The 18,692-nt window shown below is 38.9% G+C and overlaps 1 protein-coding gene across 3 annotated transcripts in view; it reads right to left on the reverse strand.

Moving 5' to 3' along the window:
* fam135b (family with sequence similarity 135 member B) overlaps positions 1 to 18,692 on the reverse strand; it is a 72,091-nt gene that overhangs the window by 24,506 nt on the left and 28,893 nt on the right. For all 3 annotated transcript variants that reach the window (XM_044137979.1, XM_044137978.1, XM_044137980.1), the window contains 6 exons: positions 17,533 to 17,629; positions 11,430 to 11,509; positions 6,398 to 6,537; positions 3,896 to 3,966; positions 3,598 to 3,771; positions 1,308 to 1,434 (listed from right to left, as the gene is read on the reverse strand). In XM_044137979.1, the coding sequence (XP_043993914.1) occupies positions 1,308 to 1,434; positions 3,598 to 3,771; positions 3,896 to 3,966; positions 6,398 to 6,537; positions 11,430 to 11,509; positions 17,533 to 17,609 (669 nt within the window). In that variant the 5' untranslated portion in view covers positions 17,610 to 17,629. The remainder of the gene's footprint in view (positions 1 to 1,307; positions 1,435 to 3,597; positions 3,772 to 3,895; positions 3,967 to 6,397; positions 6,538 to 11,429; positions 11,510 to 17,532; positions 17,630 to 18,692) is intronic.

The raw sequence follows: 18,692 nt of genomic DNA on the forward strand, positions 1-18,692 counted from the left end.
GGAAAAAAAATGCTACCTGTAGCTTTACAACTGTACTTTGGAATAATTACAGAACATGCAACATACTGAGAAAAGTACAATATGATTTCATATCTGAGCTTGTTGCATGTTCTCGTTTCTAAATTCTGCTAACAAGAGCAGAACGGCTAGATGAGCATTACCATAGGAACCAGAAAGTTGTTTGATAATGTCTAATTATTGATCAAACTCAAAGTTTGCCTATATATGCAATGAAAATCAACAACAACTAAACCAAAAAATGGAGCAAGAATCTGTTAACTTAACTATTTGTCACCTGTGACCAAGAGACGGTTTCAGTTTGCTAAATTACAGCAATCTCTGACCAGGAAAGTCCAGAAGAGGCCAAACAAAGATCCCGTTCCTAAAACACCCAAGTGACGAAAAGCACATGTGGTTTTATATTAAGTTGACAATAAGAAAGTAACTTTAACCCTACCCATTTAAAATTTTGTTGTGCTTTCTTGCACAACACAACAAAAAGGAATTCTAATTCTTCTAAAATCTCCAAATCCCATCGCATTAAAGAGGATGCACTGTACCAGTTAAATTTTCTAATGAAAATCTAACTGAAAATGTCTCTTGACAATAGATAAGTATAGTAGAATAAGGTGTCCTTTTGTCATTACTTTTGCCTTGGTAGTCTTTAATGCCATCGATGATTTGGCAAATGTTGTGGGCCAATGAATGAAACACCATTAAACATCCGGAGAACAGCGTTGCTCCTGCCATGTGGCTCGACAACACAATGTATGACCAAACCTGCTATAGCTAAGATTTTTTTATTGCCATAGTGTGTGGTCTGTCCAGTTACCAACCAGGAAGTAGGCAACTAGACTGCATAATTGCTGTAGATACAGCAAGTGTATAAACATTTTAAATATTCACAGCAGACATGTGCCACAGAAGTCTGTCACACTACTGCATGCTACGCATTGATGGCTGCCATCAGATTCAGATGGCCATCCTGAAGCCTGCATGCTGACTGGTTACTCTAACATTATGATCAGACTCCTTGCTGCACAGTGGTAATCACTGAGTCGAACTTCAGAGCCCAAGCAATAGCAGATTCAGAGGAGGAAACAAGACCAGAATATGTAATCTAAATCAGGATGATGCACTCAAGTCAGAAACCAAGTTCCAAAACTGTCACCTTTATGTCATTGTTAGGCATTTTGTTTAATGCCTTTAAAAGAGACAGGCAGTGGAATACCTAGCAGACTGAGGACGACATGTTGTGTTGAGTGAGATAAAATTAGCTTTGACTTTTCTGCGAAAGGTTAACATACCTCAGAGATGACAGGCTTGCAGTAGCCAGCTCCGAACACCAGGTTCTCCACAGACACAGCAGACGGGTCATTCACGCTCTCAGGCGAGCCTTTCCCCAGCCAGGTGCCTTTCCCCGTGCGCGCAAAGCTGGAGAGGGAAGGGAGAGGACACATGAATGGACCGGCAAGGAATGTGTGTGTGTGTGTGTGTGTGGGTGTTTGTTTGTAATACATTGTGGGGACCATTTTCCTGACACATACTACATTGTGGGGACCCACTGCTCCTTGTAGGGACGGAAGCCTGGTCCCCACAAGGAGAAACACTGTTTTTTGGGTCAGGGGTCAGATTTAGGACTAAGGTGCGAACTGAGTTTTGCTCAGGGTAAAGTTTAGACTGTAGAAATGAATGGAAGTCAATGGAAAGTCCCCACCAAGATAGCCACGTAAACATGTAAATGTGTGCGTGTGTGTATGCATTTTGGAAGAAGCACAAAAAGCTGAAAACATAATATTATTGTTTCTGATTAGATAAACTTCCAATTCAGTACCCTGTCATAACAGCATCTGCATTTTAAGCATTTCACTTCTAATATCATCTTGTGCCGCCATGTCTGCTTATGTAAAGCAGTGCATAAATGTGCCAAAAGAGGGTGCTGTTGTTTTCCGTAATTGCTGGCACTACCCCAATTCCGAGATGTTTGTCCTGCCGGGGACACCGTAGTGCAAGGGATTTTTTGCGAGCGAGTTACTGTATTTCTTACAGTGTGTTTACTGCCTGTAAGGTAAGCAGCAGCTCCGCTAGCCCGGTGTAAAATATACATTGCGTTGATATGCCGATCTATTTCTGTTTGTTCAGTGTGGCAGTTGTTTTGGTGATGTTTGATTGCTTTGCAGAGGAAAAATTGTTAAATCCTGACAGTCTGTTTACTGCCTGTAAGGTGGACAGAATAAACGCGCGAAAGTCTTCCCTCCACGAAGAGCCCTGTGTCCGATTCCTCTCCTGCATCGAACACAACCCACTTTCACAAAAAGAAACACACTGCAGAGCCCATAGGGTGTCTTCCACCAGCTGCAGGTTAAAGAGGAAGAACCTGGGTTACACTTACATTATCAATTCATCTATTGGTTGGCACAAGAAATCTGAATTTTAACCCCGAATGTCATTTCTGTTAAGAACTTATTAGATTTTATAGCCGTCATACAGGAATCCTGTTTGGGTTCTCAAACCCAATTTCTTTGGCGTCTTTAACAGAAAATCCAAAGAAACATAGCATGATTCTACAATTTACAAGGTCGGCTGCCCATTACTAACTCACTGTTTACATCCAAAAGGAGACAGATATTGTGACCACTTGACATCATACTGCTGAGTGGTACTTATCTCACTGCTCATGTGCATCTTTCTGTCTAGCAGCTGTACGTTCAAAAACAGATACAGTAGATGACAAGAGACTTCAGCACATTAAAACATATGCTGTGACCAAAATAACTGAAGCACTCGACCAAACATGATCTGAATGTATTTGAGTGATCTGGCAGTACTGATGAACTGGTGCTCTCTTGTCGGTGGCGTGTGACGATCCTTTGAGTAAAGGTGTGAGCAGTAATTTGGTGAAGAATGGACTGAGACAGTGGTCGCTGGTTGGTCCACACTTGGTTAAAGCTAGGCTGAAATGAGGTCACTGAAATATTGAACTTGTGAAAGATGGGGGTGGCTGGCCAAGCAACACCTTAAAACCCATCAGAACTCCTAAAATCACTACAAGAGGTGACCTCCAGGTTTGCTAATGATGCTCTTTTGTATTAATTTAGAACTATGATCTGTGGTTGAACCTGGAACACCTGCTTCCTGTGCGGCGCATCGTTCCAAAAGCGTACGTTAATGACACCGTACGCTGTAGTCTGGCAAGAACCAAACACTAAGACAAGGACTGACAATACAATCATCTACAATTGGTGTGGTCTCTCCTGTCTTCCTGGTTTCCTGACATTCCAACTGGATCCAATCTTAAACCAACCCACATGCTGGGCAATTGTACAAACCCAAAATGCTGCTCCCTTCAGACTCCATCAGGCAATGCAGGTTAACGCGTTTTTATGAGCGAACCCCAACGCCCAGTCACCTTCACTTCCTGCTTAGACTAACTGTTGGATGCTTGGTCACGTCCTCTGGTGATGGCTCCACTGAAATAACACCTCTGTGCATATGAAGTCCTTTACATACCCAACGTCGGCTCAAATTGTGAGAGTACATGGCTTTTCTTTTGTTGCACTTTTTGTAAAATGTTTGCAAACCGTAATTAAACTCTACCTGATTAGAGGTTGGTGTAAGGCAACCAGTGAGGCGTGCACGGAGACAGAAATGACAGACAAGTGGAAGTAGTCAAACATGACGGGGACGTGATGGTGAAGGCCTCGCCGCGGATGGAAGTGGAGCCTCAGGGTCCGACTGCTGATCAACGGGACTGTCACTATTTCTGCCAACCTGCAGAGATTATAGATGGTAGACGGAGTGGAAGGGAACAAAACATATTTCAGTATTTAATACTTTTCTTAGCCCGCTCTCACCAAAAACCACAGGTTTTAACCAAGTAAACAGAAAAACCTACTGCTGCTCATTGTCGGTGAAGTGAAGATCCAACTTCAACTGGAAGTCCACCTCACTCAAGGCTTCCTCCAACTGCAAAACCCACAAAATGCGACATCAAGCATGATGTCGCTCAATCATGACACGTGATGGATAAATTATTTGTTATCAAGTTGACCACCATAAATGCCCGTACCTTTCTGGTTGGCCAAACTTGCTTTGTCACATCAGGTGATCATCATTATTGTTTATCATTTGTTGTGATGAATTTCGTACAGAGGCTGATGTTTTCAGCTTTTTTTTTTTTCTAAAAATGATAATTTTCCGCCAAATTAAAAACTAATTTAAGATTAGAATATTACATTAGACCAATGAAAAAAATATAAAAAATACAGAAATGTGGGTTTAATGAAATATAAGTTTAATACGTGCCTAAGGATTAATATTTTCAAAACGTATCAATTTCAATTGGAAGGCCTATTCTAATTCATCAAATATGACTGTATTTAGAGGTATCACAGTAAATACACTACTTCTCAATTACGTCGTGTTGGCCTAAGATATAAAATATTAAATAAAAAGCTGTTTTTACAGTGAACAAACAATAGCCTGCATTAACTATGGAAGCAGCACTACTTTAAAGAAAAACCATGTTTTCCTTGTTTGTATCTCAGCCCAGTAAAAGTACAGATGTTTTCAGTTGTGCCTAACATCGATGTTTAGATTGATCAAGCATAGGTTTGTGTGTCCGCAGGGGAAATGAAGGGCTATTTGTGTCTGTGCTCTCTGTGGCTGTGAGCAGCAGATAACCTCCGGAAGGTTAATGAGTGGGAAGCTCTCAGGAGGTCCCTGACACGTATCTGAACCTCCACTTAAACATCCACATTAGATGAAATCTCCTAAAACTAGAAGTGTTTCAAGAGAACCAGGGAAGCTGCATCAATCATGGAAGGGGAGGGTTAATGCGCCAGCAGCGGGGGATCTAACGGATGATTAGCTCTAAGTAGCACCTAGCTGCCCTGGCCGTCACAGAAGATGGCTACCTTCTCTCAAAAGCGGGCCGGGTTCGATCCTCCAGGATGAACCCACGGCGAAAACGGAAAGGACAGCACATCAATAGCTGTCCGCCAGGTTTACACAGATGCTCATTTGAGCCGTAACGGCCATTCTGGGACGCAGACAATTAACATGCATGTCAGTTGAAGGGTATCACTTCCAGGAGGCAAATCGCTGAACCCGCTGGTCCTGGAAGTGGGTGATGCGTCTCTCAGTAATAATAAAGGGCAGTGTTCATTTAGACTGCAGATTAGCTTTTATAGCCTGCAGCTTTGCTGGTCTTGACTTCCTCCCTCTAATTTCATCATCATAATAATTAAAGTCAAAACATGTTGAAGGACTTTGTGTTTGACAATTAATCACTATGCTAGTAGGTTCAGATCCAACCTTAAGTACGTCATGATAATCACACTGATTATTACTGCACATCACTTTTTAAAAAGATGACCCACAAATCAGTTTGCTGATCTTAATCCAGTACAAGGACCTTCCTTTCTATTTACACAACAAGAAGCTATTTATCTGTAGTGATGCTTTCATTGCCACATCAATAACTAATCACATTTTTTAACAGCATTCTCTTTTTTTCAGTGTATCTCTGTAGTGTGGTGCTTTGTTGTTGTTTTTTTCTATGTTACATTTAGTACATTTTAATATTGGACAAATACACTTAAAATACAGAAATCTGTTTTCAAAATAATAAAAAAATTTTCAATGGACATAAGCTATTCAGACCAATTAATTGTCCCCCTTATTAAATAGTTTAACTGTCGAGTCAACAACCGCTGCCACACTCATACCCAAGTACCTGCTGCTTCAAAAAGTCACACAGGAAATGATCTGACATCATGAAGCGAGTCAAATGAGCTCAGATATTTAAAAAACCCAGAAATCTAAAGAAATCCCGAAACAGATCCAAAACAAAGTCACTGGCAAAATGCTTAAATGCAGTTCTGAGAAATACACTAATATAAAAAATAAACCTTTCAATTGAAAAATTTAAGTTTTTACGAAATTGCTGTGTTTCTATTAAGATCATTTATTTTCATAAATCCAATTTGAACAATTTTAAGGTGAATGGAAACGCAGATTGTGATGAAATCCTGTAATTAGTGTGTGTTCAGGCTGAAAGACATTTCTATTGTAACAATTACTGCTGCACCCTAAGTGGGATGTAAAGGGAAAAAAAGCCTTCGTAGTTTAATAAGGACACAACAGGAAGCACAATTAGTGAATACTAACTGTATTTGTTTCTTTATCTTACAGGATTCCACTGAGAGCTGAAGAACATTTAATAATGACTTTTTAATGTTTTCTCAGGACGACAGGGTCCGACTGAGAAAGAAAACTACAATTTTAACCGCAGTGCTGTATATATTCACCATTTTAAATTCTACTTCAACTGGAAAATTAAGTGGTTTTTGTACAGATATATATATTGTATTGTATATCACCCAGTGTGACTCACCCTTTCTCCATCCAGTAGCAGGTGGACTTTGAAGATCATGCAGTCGTTGACAGCAATCTCCTCGTTTCTGTAGAGGATCTGAAATATCCGGCTGAAGACGCTGCCGTCGTACACCCCCGTGGAGCTGAAGCTGCACTCTCCTGGTGTAGACCAAACACGACCAAACGGCACAATAATTAGCAGCTTACTGCTGCAGGATGATCATTAGCTCGCTCAAGGGCAACTATCAGTGTGCACAGTTCACATTTTACATATTAGAAATGTCCCGATCAGGCCTGCTACAACTAACTAGTTATTTAAAAAAAAAGATGGCAGAATTATTGAAAGGTCATTTTGTACAAAATACTGTCCAAATGGTGTCTCCCTTTTCCTTTTGCTTTAAACTGGAAGTAGCTATTATGTGTTTTCCAGGCACATATTGCCATTTTATAGAACAATTATGTCACTATGGTATAATCAGTTGTTCTAAAAAATGCTTTTTATATCAAATAAGCCTTAAAATAAATATGACTTTGCAATTTAACGCCTTGAAATTGGTAAACATTCTGGGAGTCAGACATTTAACACGCATGACAACTAAAGCATATCAATTCCAGGAGGCAGATTGCTGAACCCGGTTGAAATTGAGCCTCTGTCTCTTTAAAACGCCTGCTCTTTCTGAATCTCCGCCTTCAGGAAGTCCTCACAACCCTTTAACAACGTTTTTCCCAGCGTTGCACTGAGAAGCAGCTCCTATAATGAACTCAGCAGATGCCCAGATTGACCAGGTGTTTGCTAATTGCTGCTGGCTAGTCTGAAGGAGCAAAAAGGGGGAGTTGTGGGGGACGGCTGGTCTGTGAGGCAGAAACTTATAAACTGCAGCTCTGAGGAGGAGCTTTGTCCTCAAAGGCGGAGTGAGGTCCACCAAGTTGTTTTACCATGGAGATTAAAGGATTTCTCAAACGTGCATGAAAAAAACCAAAGCAGCACTCCAGGTGTGTTTTTGATGAGGGGATAACATTATAACATGCCGTCCCTTTAAACTGATCCTATATTTGGCATTCCTGGTAACACTGTTGTTGTTTACATCTTTTCCTTCTCAACCCCAGCTGCAGGAAAAAAACTAAAGAAACCTTGCTTCCAGCTGGGAGTCTCAGTAATCCCCCCGCTGAGCTTTTGCCCTTTTCCGTCCCGTTCTCTTTCTGCCCCTCTCTACAGGCCTCCTCTCCACAAAGCCTGTCGCTTTACCTGCAGCATCAAGCAGCGCGAGTCAGGAGCATTGATGTGCAGCGGCGCCACATGTCAAAGACTCTGCGGTCGTGTCAAAGCTGAGAATTCAGCTCTGTCACTGCAGTGGAGATTTTCTGAAATGTCTTCTTTTTTTCAGAATCTATGACTAATTTTTTTTCCGCCCAAGTGCTTCTTCTGTGCACTTGATGAAATTCTTTTCATTAATGCACTAAATGCTCATCTCACACATTCCATTCGCTTAGGAGTGAGTGAGTCTTGATCTACATTATCTGCTGAGGAAAAAAGCCGATTTTCTCTTGATACAAAAGAACATGGAGGACGTTAGCACAGAGACAAAGTGGAAAAATTACACTTTAATGTGTGAAAAAACTTTAGAGCGTGCAGCTGTAAGAAATAAAGGAGCTAGTGAGAAATAAAGCAACCTAAAGAGGTTAAATACTGCGAAAGAGGGACCAGAGGAGCTAATTAAAGGTGAGTGGGCGCAGCTGAGGAAGGGAGCAGGAAGAGGCAACATACCAGCTCCCTTCTGATTGACAGAGGGAAAGCAAGGAATGAGTCTGTAACTGACATCTAAATAATAAAAACAGGAAGAAACAAAACTAAAACACAAATAATAAGACTGACGGAACTAACATGAGGACTAAACTAAGTTTTAAAACCACAAAATGCTTAAAAAACAACACTAAACAAATAAAATAATTTAAAAAAACAGCAAGACAAAAATAAAGAAATTGATTTTTTTTTTTTTTACAAAAGGCCATGAAGGCCAAGAAAAAAACATTTCTGATGGGAAAATACTGAGGAACTTTAATTCCACTTTAAAAACAAAACTATCCCTTTAACCATTTGCCTTAAAAGAAATTATTAAGACATGTATTAGTATTGAGAGAGCAAAAGAGACACTGTACCACATTACTATATTTGTTTAACCTAATAGGATGTCGAGTTAGTAACTTCATGCTTATTTTATCTGGAGCTAGAGTGGTTTTACGTCTATATTCACTGCAAAAACACAAAATCTTACCATTATTTTATTGTTTTTGGCCTGGTTCTAATGGAAATATTTCAGTACACTTGAAATAAGACAAAACTATAAGTTACAAGTAACTTGTCAGCAACTTTAATATTGCTGTTAATTAAAGTTGCTGGGGAAGCAACTTTTCCCATGTCATAAGTGAAATAATCTGACTTTTTTTTCTTTTTTCAATGTTAAGGAATTATTTACCTAAAATAAGCACCTATGTGTTGCTGAAAAGTTACTTGTAACTTTTTTTGTCTTATTTGAAGTTTACCAAGATATTTAACTAGAAACTAGACAAAAAAAAGACTTTGTAATATTTTGTGTTTTTGCAGTGTAACTCTTCGATAACTCGACGAATTGGACTCCTGCAGACGCGCGGTGGCAGAGAACCTCCACCAGACACAGAGGACGCTGGAACGCATCAGGCAGCACTTGACAGGGCTGATGGGGGTCACATTGTGGGCTTCCATGAGGCTGAGTGGCAGGATTACGCAAGCGGCGGCCATGTTGGGCCAACAGATGGCCTGATTCTGAAACCAACGGGTAAGCCAGGGCACCCACACACACTCGGTGGAGTCTTTGATCATCCGAAGCGAAGCGAGGGTCGACGCATCGTGTGCCAAGCGTGACAGGAAGCCGTGACATCAGTGGACGTGTTCCAAAGACAAGGATCACAAGCCTACTGTCAAAATAAATGTGTAGGCTCGCTGTCGGATGCTCCATCAGCCGCCTGATAACACCGCTGCTACTTCAGCTGGGAGGGCTTGACTTGGTTTTATCACGATATTTTGTGGTGACAATAAAAATGTTCATAAGAACTATTTATTACCTGTTTTTTTCTGTAACCGTATGGATGTGACCGTATGGCCTTGACCAAAATAAACATCGTCATGGCAATTTCCACCTTCAATGTGATCCATTACCTGTTCAGCTTAACTGTAAAACCAAAAAAGTGAAGAAAAGTCCACTTTTCTAAGGGAGAGTTAGGTGTTTTCTCATTGATCTGATGCAACATTCTAATCTTACATGTTGTGTTTTCATCACTTATTAGTGAAAAGCCTCATAATTAGGAGAAATGAAGACTTGAAAACATTGATTTGTGTGTAATTCATTTATATGATGTGTTAGTGAGTTACTGAAATAAAAGGATTTAAAGTTTAAGAGTGTAAACAACTTTCCAAACACATGGGTTCAGGTTATTATGTTTTATTTATCTTTATTTGTCTCACATTTGTGTGAATCCAATCAAACCACGATTCTGGTTCTGAGTACTGCGTTGTTGTGATTTATTTTTACTTCGGTTGGAAATGTTGGCACGTTTGTTCCCGCACTACCATCAAACCCGGCCGGGTTCTGACGGTTCGGCTTCCCACTGCTCTAAAAGGCTCCAAGGCCGCGCGACGTTAAAGACCAGCCAGCGATTCTCCACTAGAAATAATCTCCTTACAGCCGCCGGCAGGTTCTTCACCTACAACCGCTCTTTATTACAAGGAAAACACCCAGTCCGTCCTAGGAGAGGTAGCGCATCACTTACTATTTAAACACTCAATACCCCAGTGAACACAAATCAAAAGAGTCTGTAGTGGGAAAAAAAATAAATAAATCCTTCACACAAAATCCCTCTTTTTTCTTTTTTTTCCCCCAGAAACGTCACGCTGGATTATTTCCGGTGTGACTGTGGATGCTTAATCCATTTCCATGGCTGGAGAGCTGATTGGTGCATTTAAGTTCAGAATGCAGCGTGAGATGCGTGCGCTGCCTAATGCGTGACCTTGTGAGGGGATCTGAGGAGAGGACGGCTGCAGCTTTCCCTCTGATCCCTGCTGTAACACAGGCTGCTGCAGTGGATGTGAAAAACATGCTGGTTTACGATAAATAAATAAATAAAAAAACCTCAGACCTACTTGATTTTGCGACCAGATGACGATCTATGCTTTTTATTTTAATTTTTTTACAACAACAATATGTCAGAATGACTTACTACCTGAATGTGCAGCTTCCCCTCGGCTTTCTGAAGCATGGCAGCTCATTCTGTAGCTGGCATTTCTGCTACTACTGCCACGTTTCAGTACCGGCAGAAGGAAATGCAGCTTTCATATAAACATAAACACGATTTCAGGTTTATTAAAATAGATTTACTGCTATAATGATTTCTGTCGAAATGAGGGTAGGTTGAATTTTTCGAATTTACAATCATCAGTTATGAGGTAATTAGTAGTTTTAAGATCTTATTTATTGTGTCGGATTTCAGAAAGGAGAAATCAATTACCGTACATATTACATATTGATACTTCAAAGAAAATCTTCTGCCTATATTGTCAATTGTAACATTGTATTTAGTTGAAAAAGATGAGTGAATATAACTTGACTTTGATCAAGGTTTTGCTAGCACTCTATGAAAGTGAATTTAAGTCACTGAAAAGTCACTTTAGGAAATGCCAAGCAATTACAAAGATGTGTAAAATTAAACCAGGAAGAGATAATGTCAACTCAAAGGCAGCTAGCATTACTGCCATGCAGCACAAAGCTGTGTTAGTTTGCTAAATACCCAAAATAAGACACAGAACACAAAAGAACCTTAAAAAGGTTCAAAAGAACCAGCAAGTAATATACAACTATCAGCATCAACAGGGTACAAACCAGCTTAGTCATTTTTGTTGTCTCTATGAAGCAAAACTATTACAAATATCAAACTGGGAGCAGAGACATCCCTCATGTGTGTGTGTGTGTGTGTGTGTGCGTGTGTGCGTGTGTGTGTGTGTGTGAAGAGAAAAGGCTCACCTGCATTGTCACTTGTTGTCACGGTCAACCTGTGGGGCACTCGAGGTGAGACTTTCAGTGCTGCTCGTATCTGGTAGAAGCTGAGAAGACACAAAAAATCGACAGTTAAAAATGCATAAAAAAACAGACCTACACACTTCCTTTTGATAACACAACACCAAGAATTGTTTCAGTTTTCAACTAAAATTTTACATACAAATTTATGTAGATTTTGGTACTAAAAAAAGCTGAAAACTACCTTTGTTTTTTATGGCTAGCGTGGCATTTAGCTATATGCTAACCCTCTGAAATGCCGGATTCAGCCATATTCCAGCTTCAAAATGTGAAGTAGTATCAATAATGTGGAGTGTGATATACTTCTACATTTTTGATTTAGAATATTTCAGTATCAAAAATGTGAATTTTGGTGAGACTGTGGATTTGTGCTATTGAAGTGGGACACTGTAGCATCTAAGACACAATCAAGCTAAGAAATGTATCGGAGAAATCTGACCCATTAGCTTGCTTTACTCTTTTTTTCTTTTCGACAGAGAGCCTCAATTCAACTTACAAATTAAAATATTTATATATTAGACATGTCATTATACACCATTTCTCTTACATCCAGAAATCTGAATGTAAGCGAAAGCTTGTTATTTAATTTAATGTTTCATTTGTGTGCTAAATGCTGAAAAAAAAGTTCATGTTTTTAATTCTAGACACCCTGAAAAATGTTTAAAAGGGCTGAATGTAAGATTTTGATTTTGTCTACATGATATGAAAATATAAAAAAAATTAACTGCAGTCAACCTTGAAACTCCTTAAACACTTCCACAGTTTGATTACAACTCCAAAGTTTTATATATTTCATATGATTTTATGAGACATATCAGCAGGAAGTAATAGAATAATTTTGAAGAGGAAGAATGAAGACACTTTTATGTTTTACAAATAGAAATCTTTTGAACATTTGTATCCAGCCCCATGAGTCAACACTAAGTAGAAGCTATACTGACAGAGTATAGAGTCTTTTGAGTGTCTCTGCCAGCTCTGCACATGTACACTGTGTGCTCACTAATTAGGGGAGTAAATACTTGAACATTCTCTGTTAGATTTTAATTTGGGCCCCGTCCATGTAGCGTTAATTATTTGTAGGCTAAATACAAACATTTACAGATGACAGTGTAACAGGAACATGTACCGATGATTACTTATGAACCTTTAGTTCACCAGAAACACAGAGCCCAGATGGAACACTATTATTGCTGTTCCAGCAACAGGAGACAAACAAAAAATAAATCTGACTATGGTGGATGTTTTGCCAATTTATAAATTAGTTGCATGGAAATGCAATTTGTAATTTACTTTTGCAAAAATAAAAGTTAAAAATTAAAGCCATTGTAAAACATTTTCTGTTTCTTAAACAAAACCTTCAGATTATGACAGATTATGACTCCACTACAGTCAAATACTTTGTATTTACTGTTGTGGTGCTTGTTAGGCCAGTTACAGTAAGCAACAAATCAATTGTGAAGGATAATTTCCAGGTGCACTCTGGTTTGATTTTGTCACGTCTCTCTCTGTTTCTGTCAAACAAACAGAGCAAATTTGTAAGTTTTGTATTGCTCACATCTACTAACATGCTATGTAATTCTTATATTTTTATTTTTTTACAAGCCTGATTTTACGAGCCAGCTCAGTGAAAGATATTTCTCTTGTATTTTAAATGAATGTAGGTGGGGCAGTATGTATTTTCTTTACAGAGCTAATATCTGCTTTAATTCAAACTCCAACAATCGATGCTTGGAACAAACTGAAATCTGAAAACTTGTATTTGTCAGACAGGTCAGGTGAGGTCAGTCTGTCTCTGGACACAGACATGGCTTCACTGTTCGGTAGAGCAGGAGAGAATGTCAGTCTGGAATAAATTTGGACAGATTTTCATGGCCACGTCAATTCACTGTCTCCTGCACTAAACTTCATTGAATTCCACTATCATTCAGTCAACTCCATTATAATTCATAGGTGTCAGTTTCCCATTTATCAGTGCAATTCTGAACTGAAAGATCTGCAATAATTTCTTCCTGTTATTTTTTTACTAACCAGGTGAAAAAACATTTGCCAGGATTTTAAAAACAACCAGCGTAGACGGAACATTAACTGAACGACTTCAATGCCCTTCAGTCCTGAACAGGGATTAGGATTAATGCTGTAATTTCTGTTCCACAGTACGAAGACTCTAACGAGTCAAACATTATTATTCTACAACCCACCAGAGCTCAGCTCAACGCCTTGCTGACACTCTTCTCTGCTATCTGAGGGAAGGAGGCAGAATGTGGGAGCAGAAATATTAGTTCACTAAATCGTGACGGAGCTTGACGCCTGAGCATTTTTAATTTGGACTTGAAAAATCTACGTTGCTGAAGCCAAAAGCCAGTGGAACATTTTTTAATTTTTTTTAATCTTCTTGCAGATACGTCGTGCTGGGATTAACAATGCCTTTTTTTTATCTAATAAAATACCAGAGAAAGAAAATGAAAACTTGCTCTGTTGTCATTTTGTTTGCTTTCATCTGAACCAGTTTGTATGTAATTATTTTTGTTGGATGTGCTGTAAATTAAAGAGCTGCTCCGATTAACTGACTTTAAGGATGTGCAAGGATTAGACTTTATGTGCATATGAATTAGACTATTCATATAGTCTCATTAGACTATTCATATGCACAAATAGTATGTGCATATATTCACATGCACATAGTCATATGCATTCATATACACATTTAAAATACTTTTTAAAATACTTTAAGATGCTTGATGTAAACACAACATGCAGAAATTGACAGGTTTTAGGTGTTTAGAAGGTCAAAGGTCAAAGGTCAACCTAACATCCTGATTGTCAACAGAAAACCGCTTTTGTGCTCTGAGCGACGTCATGCATTATTTTTCATTTTACATCATATTTAGAGTTCCTAGCTGCACTTTGTGAACCATTTGAACGAAGTTTTGTTGCAGTTTACACGTTTAACCAAAGTAGTTAACCTATAGCTTGTCAGTTTCAGCTTTTTAATTATTTATTTTACATTGATTGTTTTGCTCCTAACTGAATAAATTAACGTTGTGTTGCTTTTACATGTTTGACGAAGCAGGTGAAGCTACTGGTAGATTCAAATGTACTGGTTCAGCATTATTAAATAAATGTATAATTTACTACATTTATGTCCGTTTAAAAAAATGAATTATTTTAAGTGAATTCAGCAGTTTTTCTGCATCGTATCAGTATCAGCTGAAACTAAACCTCAGCTGTCGGTATCAGAAACAAGAGAAAGTGGATCGGTGCAGCCATAGTTTGAACAGAGGCCATTAAGTTTTTCCTATATCAGTAATGTTTCACTTGACATTCCTTTATTTTATTTGTATTCTCTTCATTAACAGATCCACAGGAAATTCTGTTGTTGACAAGAGTTTGGCAGTTTACAGCCAAATCAGCAACAATGTTTGAAACCGGAAAATCTATTATTTTAATAATCAATAAACACATCATACCAAGTAAAGATACACATTCGCTTTATCATCTGTTATCAGCCAATAATATGGTCATTTTCAACATATGATAAAGATCCAGATTTTTGGTTCAAATTTTTTCCAATTGCCCCAGCAACAACAAGCTGCCCTGAAAGTTGCTGTCAGTATCTAATCTATTATGACTCACACAGGTACGCAGATATTGAGAAGGTGATCCATTCGTTTGTATAAGCTGGAGCAGATGGTGGGCAGATGGTAGATGTTTAATGCATGAATACCTCAGTCATATCTGGAGCTGCTGCAAACCCATGTTTGATATCTTCCATACATAACTCAACACAATTCAGCTACATTTCATTAATTCTGCATAGTCAGAAAGAGAGAATCCGCTTCCCCTGTGTGGAGGTTCCTCCACCTTTTCCCCAGTGTTAGCATTTATTTAAATGTTTTCACATAATATATTCAGAATTTCTCACACAATACATTTAGGATTTCACTCTTTTTGTGGTGGTTATAGCATTAGGTTGTTTACTATTATGAGTGCACACATTTTACTAAACACCTTATGTTTATTTGAATCATTAACTACTTACTGGCTGGCTGGGGGAGAGGACTGGTTGAAAGGCAAACCAGGAAGTGGAACAAACCATCAGGCTGCTGGAAGCAGGGGACCTGATGTTGAATAATCTGCCTCTCTCTACTAATAGCATAACTGTTAAAACATTTTTGGTTCGGTTGTTTTGTTTTTTACAGGTGTGTTGGTTTGTATTAGTTGTTTATGTTAATGTATTGTTTGTCTTTGTCTCATCTCCCACCCCTCCTCGTTTGTGTAGACTAGCCTTTGTGTATATAAATCCCCTGTGTGTTAGGTATGCCTTAGCTGATTTCTTTTGGGCCCATTTTGCGATATTTTTTTAGATTGGATGTTGGAAGTCTTTTCCTAAGAATTTTTTGAAAACTAAATAGAAAATACTTTTTGTCCTTGTGCCTTACCGGTTGGACCCTAACACCCTGGAATTCAACAAGTCTGCTTTTAGTTTGAAATTTTTCTCATTCTTGGCACAAGCTATCTATCTTGCTAGCGTGTTTCTCTAGCAGAGCAAACAGCATCAGCTCAGACATGGCCATGAAGTGCAGCATGTTTGTGACATTTGTACACTCTTTTTAGATCAAACCTCTTCCCTTCTACACGTAGCAGTAGGCAGCTAGCTAGCTAAAGAAAAATGGCCACCACAGTTTGAGCTCGTTTACAATCACGAAATATGATAATATAAATATTGTGTTAAAACTGAATCAGTGCCACCAGTAAGCCTTAGTAAGGTGACACTGTTACTGTTGAAGTAAATGTATTTGTTAGGTACCACAAACACTTGAGAATCCCTTTAAAAACGACAACTGCATTTTTTAATAGTTCAGACACCAAATAAACCCTCATAAACTCTGTAAGCTAACATCCTGGTCTTCCTTATCTCCGTTCTTTGGGACAGAGCCAATCAATGTGAAGGTAAAATGAATGCCACTCCAGGATTGGCTACTTTACAAATGCCAGCCAATAGCATTTTAAGTAGCATTGCACAACATTATTTCAACTTCACAAGTTTCATTGTAGAGGATTTTTGATATGCTCTTTTAAAAAAGCAATTTTCCACAAAATAATTTCGAATCGCATTCCACAGCAAAATCCGCAAACAGATGAATGTGTGAATTCTGAACCAACGCAGAACCACTTACTCTATGAACGTTTGTTTCAGTCTTTAATCAGACACACAGCTCTACCTTGAAACGGTGGAATTTAATTCTAAGAAATCAGAGCAGAAGAATCTCATTGTGACTCATATCCATTTAATAAATACAGACATGGAGCCACTAAGAATTACTCATCCAAAACTTTACGTACAAATACGATTTATTTGTGTTTTTGTCATTAGCAGAGTTATAGAAGAGGGTAGAAATAAAAGAAAAAACACTGCTTATAGATGACCAATGCATCCAAAAGGTTTTAAAGTTTTTATTCCTTTGGTTCCCACTAGACAGAAAACTGAAGCATTCTGTGTTGCTAAGGCAACTAGCCACCAATAAATAACTATGTTTATTAGTGAGACATGCCGATGGTGTTCTAATTAAATCCACACATTTTCACCTAAACATGCTGGCATTTCCACGCACATGTGCACAACAGCCAATTGTTCAGAGACTCCCTTGAAGAAACATTATGTTGTGCCAATTTAAAGAAAAAAAGAAAATTGAAATAAACAGAAAAATGAGCAGGTTATCCATAATGTCCATTAAATCTTGTTTACATGTGGCCAAAGCCAGTTGCTACTAGGTCCGCAGTGGAACAAAGGAGTCTTTGCAAGGTCTCTGTAGGCAAGAACCTCTTGCAATTTTTGGTTTCTTCTTATTTGGCGGAACTAAAACCCTCTAATCTTAAACCGCAAGCCACGTTTATCAACTCCATTATGTGAGTTAGAGCCATTTGATCAGCCAATTGGTAACTTTTACCACTGTAGAAATGAAAATAAACTGTTAACATTCTTGTAGTTGTTTCACAACTAGTTTGGTGTTCTGACACATTTAAAAGGGAACAACCAGAATCCACTCACCCCCTCTGAAACAAATCCACATTGTGAAACTTGTGCAGTTCTACAGAAAACTCCAGCGTTCCCTGTACTTCAGACATGATACAGTCCCACTCATCACCTGAGAAGAGAAGAACGGGACACAGATCAGACAAACAGTAAAAGCAGAGAATGACTGATGGCACTTCTAAAATTAGTTTGCTTCATTACGTCTTCAGTCATCTGAGTTGGTGTGACTCAGACCGTCTGTCGCGGGGGAATGAGAAGAACTACGTGAGCCCAAGATAGACACCTTGCTCTTAATATAGCACTGATTATTACTTCTGGGATGAGATTTAATTATTTCTGTCAGGAAGAACGGATGTGTAGTTAGCAGCTTCTCTGTGTTGTGTTGATAATAGAAGATAGGCATCAAAGAACGTCAGCCCTTTGCAAATGTGGTAATGACATCGCTTTCTTTTCTAGATATGACTAAACAAATGAATGATTGAAAAAAGGACTTATTCATAAAGCCTTTTATTCGCAGACACAGAAAGGTGGAGGGATTTGTTGGTTCGTTTCCAGCTTGCTGAAATAATGCCTCATGTCTTTGGAAAAGGAATTCAGTTAAAAGCAGTCGCGTACCTGCATGCAGGTTGTATCCGATGCTTTTGACACAGAGCTGTAAAGCCTGAATGCAGCTGCTCAGAAAACGGAAACCCATTCCATGAAACTCTTTGTGCCCTGCTGTTAAGGTAAGGCCACTTCGAATTTGGAGACTCTGATCCCAATAATACCCACTTTATTATAAAACATGCTGATTGTTTAGTAACAAGACAGTTTTACATCTGGACCAGTGGCATTGTGTCATGTTGCCATGCTGTGCCCCGGAAAGCGACCCATTCATATAAATTCCAAAGCATGGCATGGTTTCTGAAAAAAGAAATAAGAATATTGTGACTTCTCCCTTGTTGCAGGAGGCTATCTCCATTCTGGAGCTATCTCCATCCTGGAGCTATCTCCTGATTGGACTAGACATCAGCCACTGAACGGTCAGCGCTGGCAAATGAGAAGTAGGCTATTCAGTTGTGTTAGCTGTGGAGAGGTTGGTCACCCACTGGATTGTCTTCGTCCTCCTCAGGTCATTAGAATGGCTAGGCTAGCATTAGCCTGCTGAATGGGAAGCTTCAATTGGAAGCCATATA

Source organism: Gambusia affinis, linkage group LG14 (assembly GCF_019740435.1).
Source record: "Gambusia affinis linkage group LG14, SWU_Gaff_1.0, whole genome shotgun sequence".
NCBI classification, from domain to species: Eukaryota; Metazoa; Chordata; class Actinopteri; order Cyprinodontiformes; family Poeciliidae; genus Gambusia; species Gambusia affinis.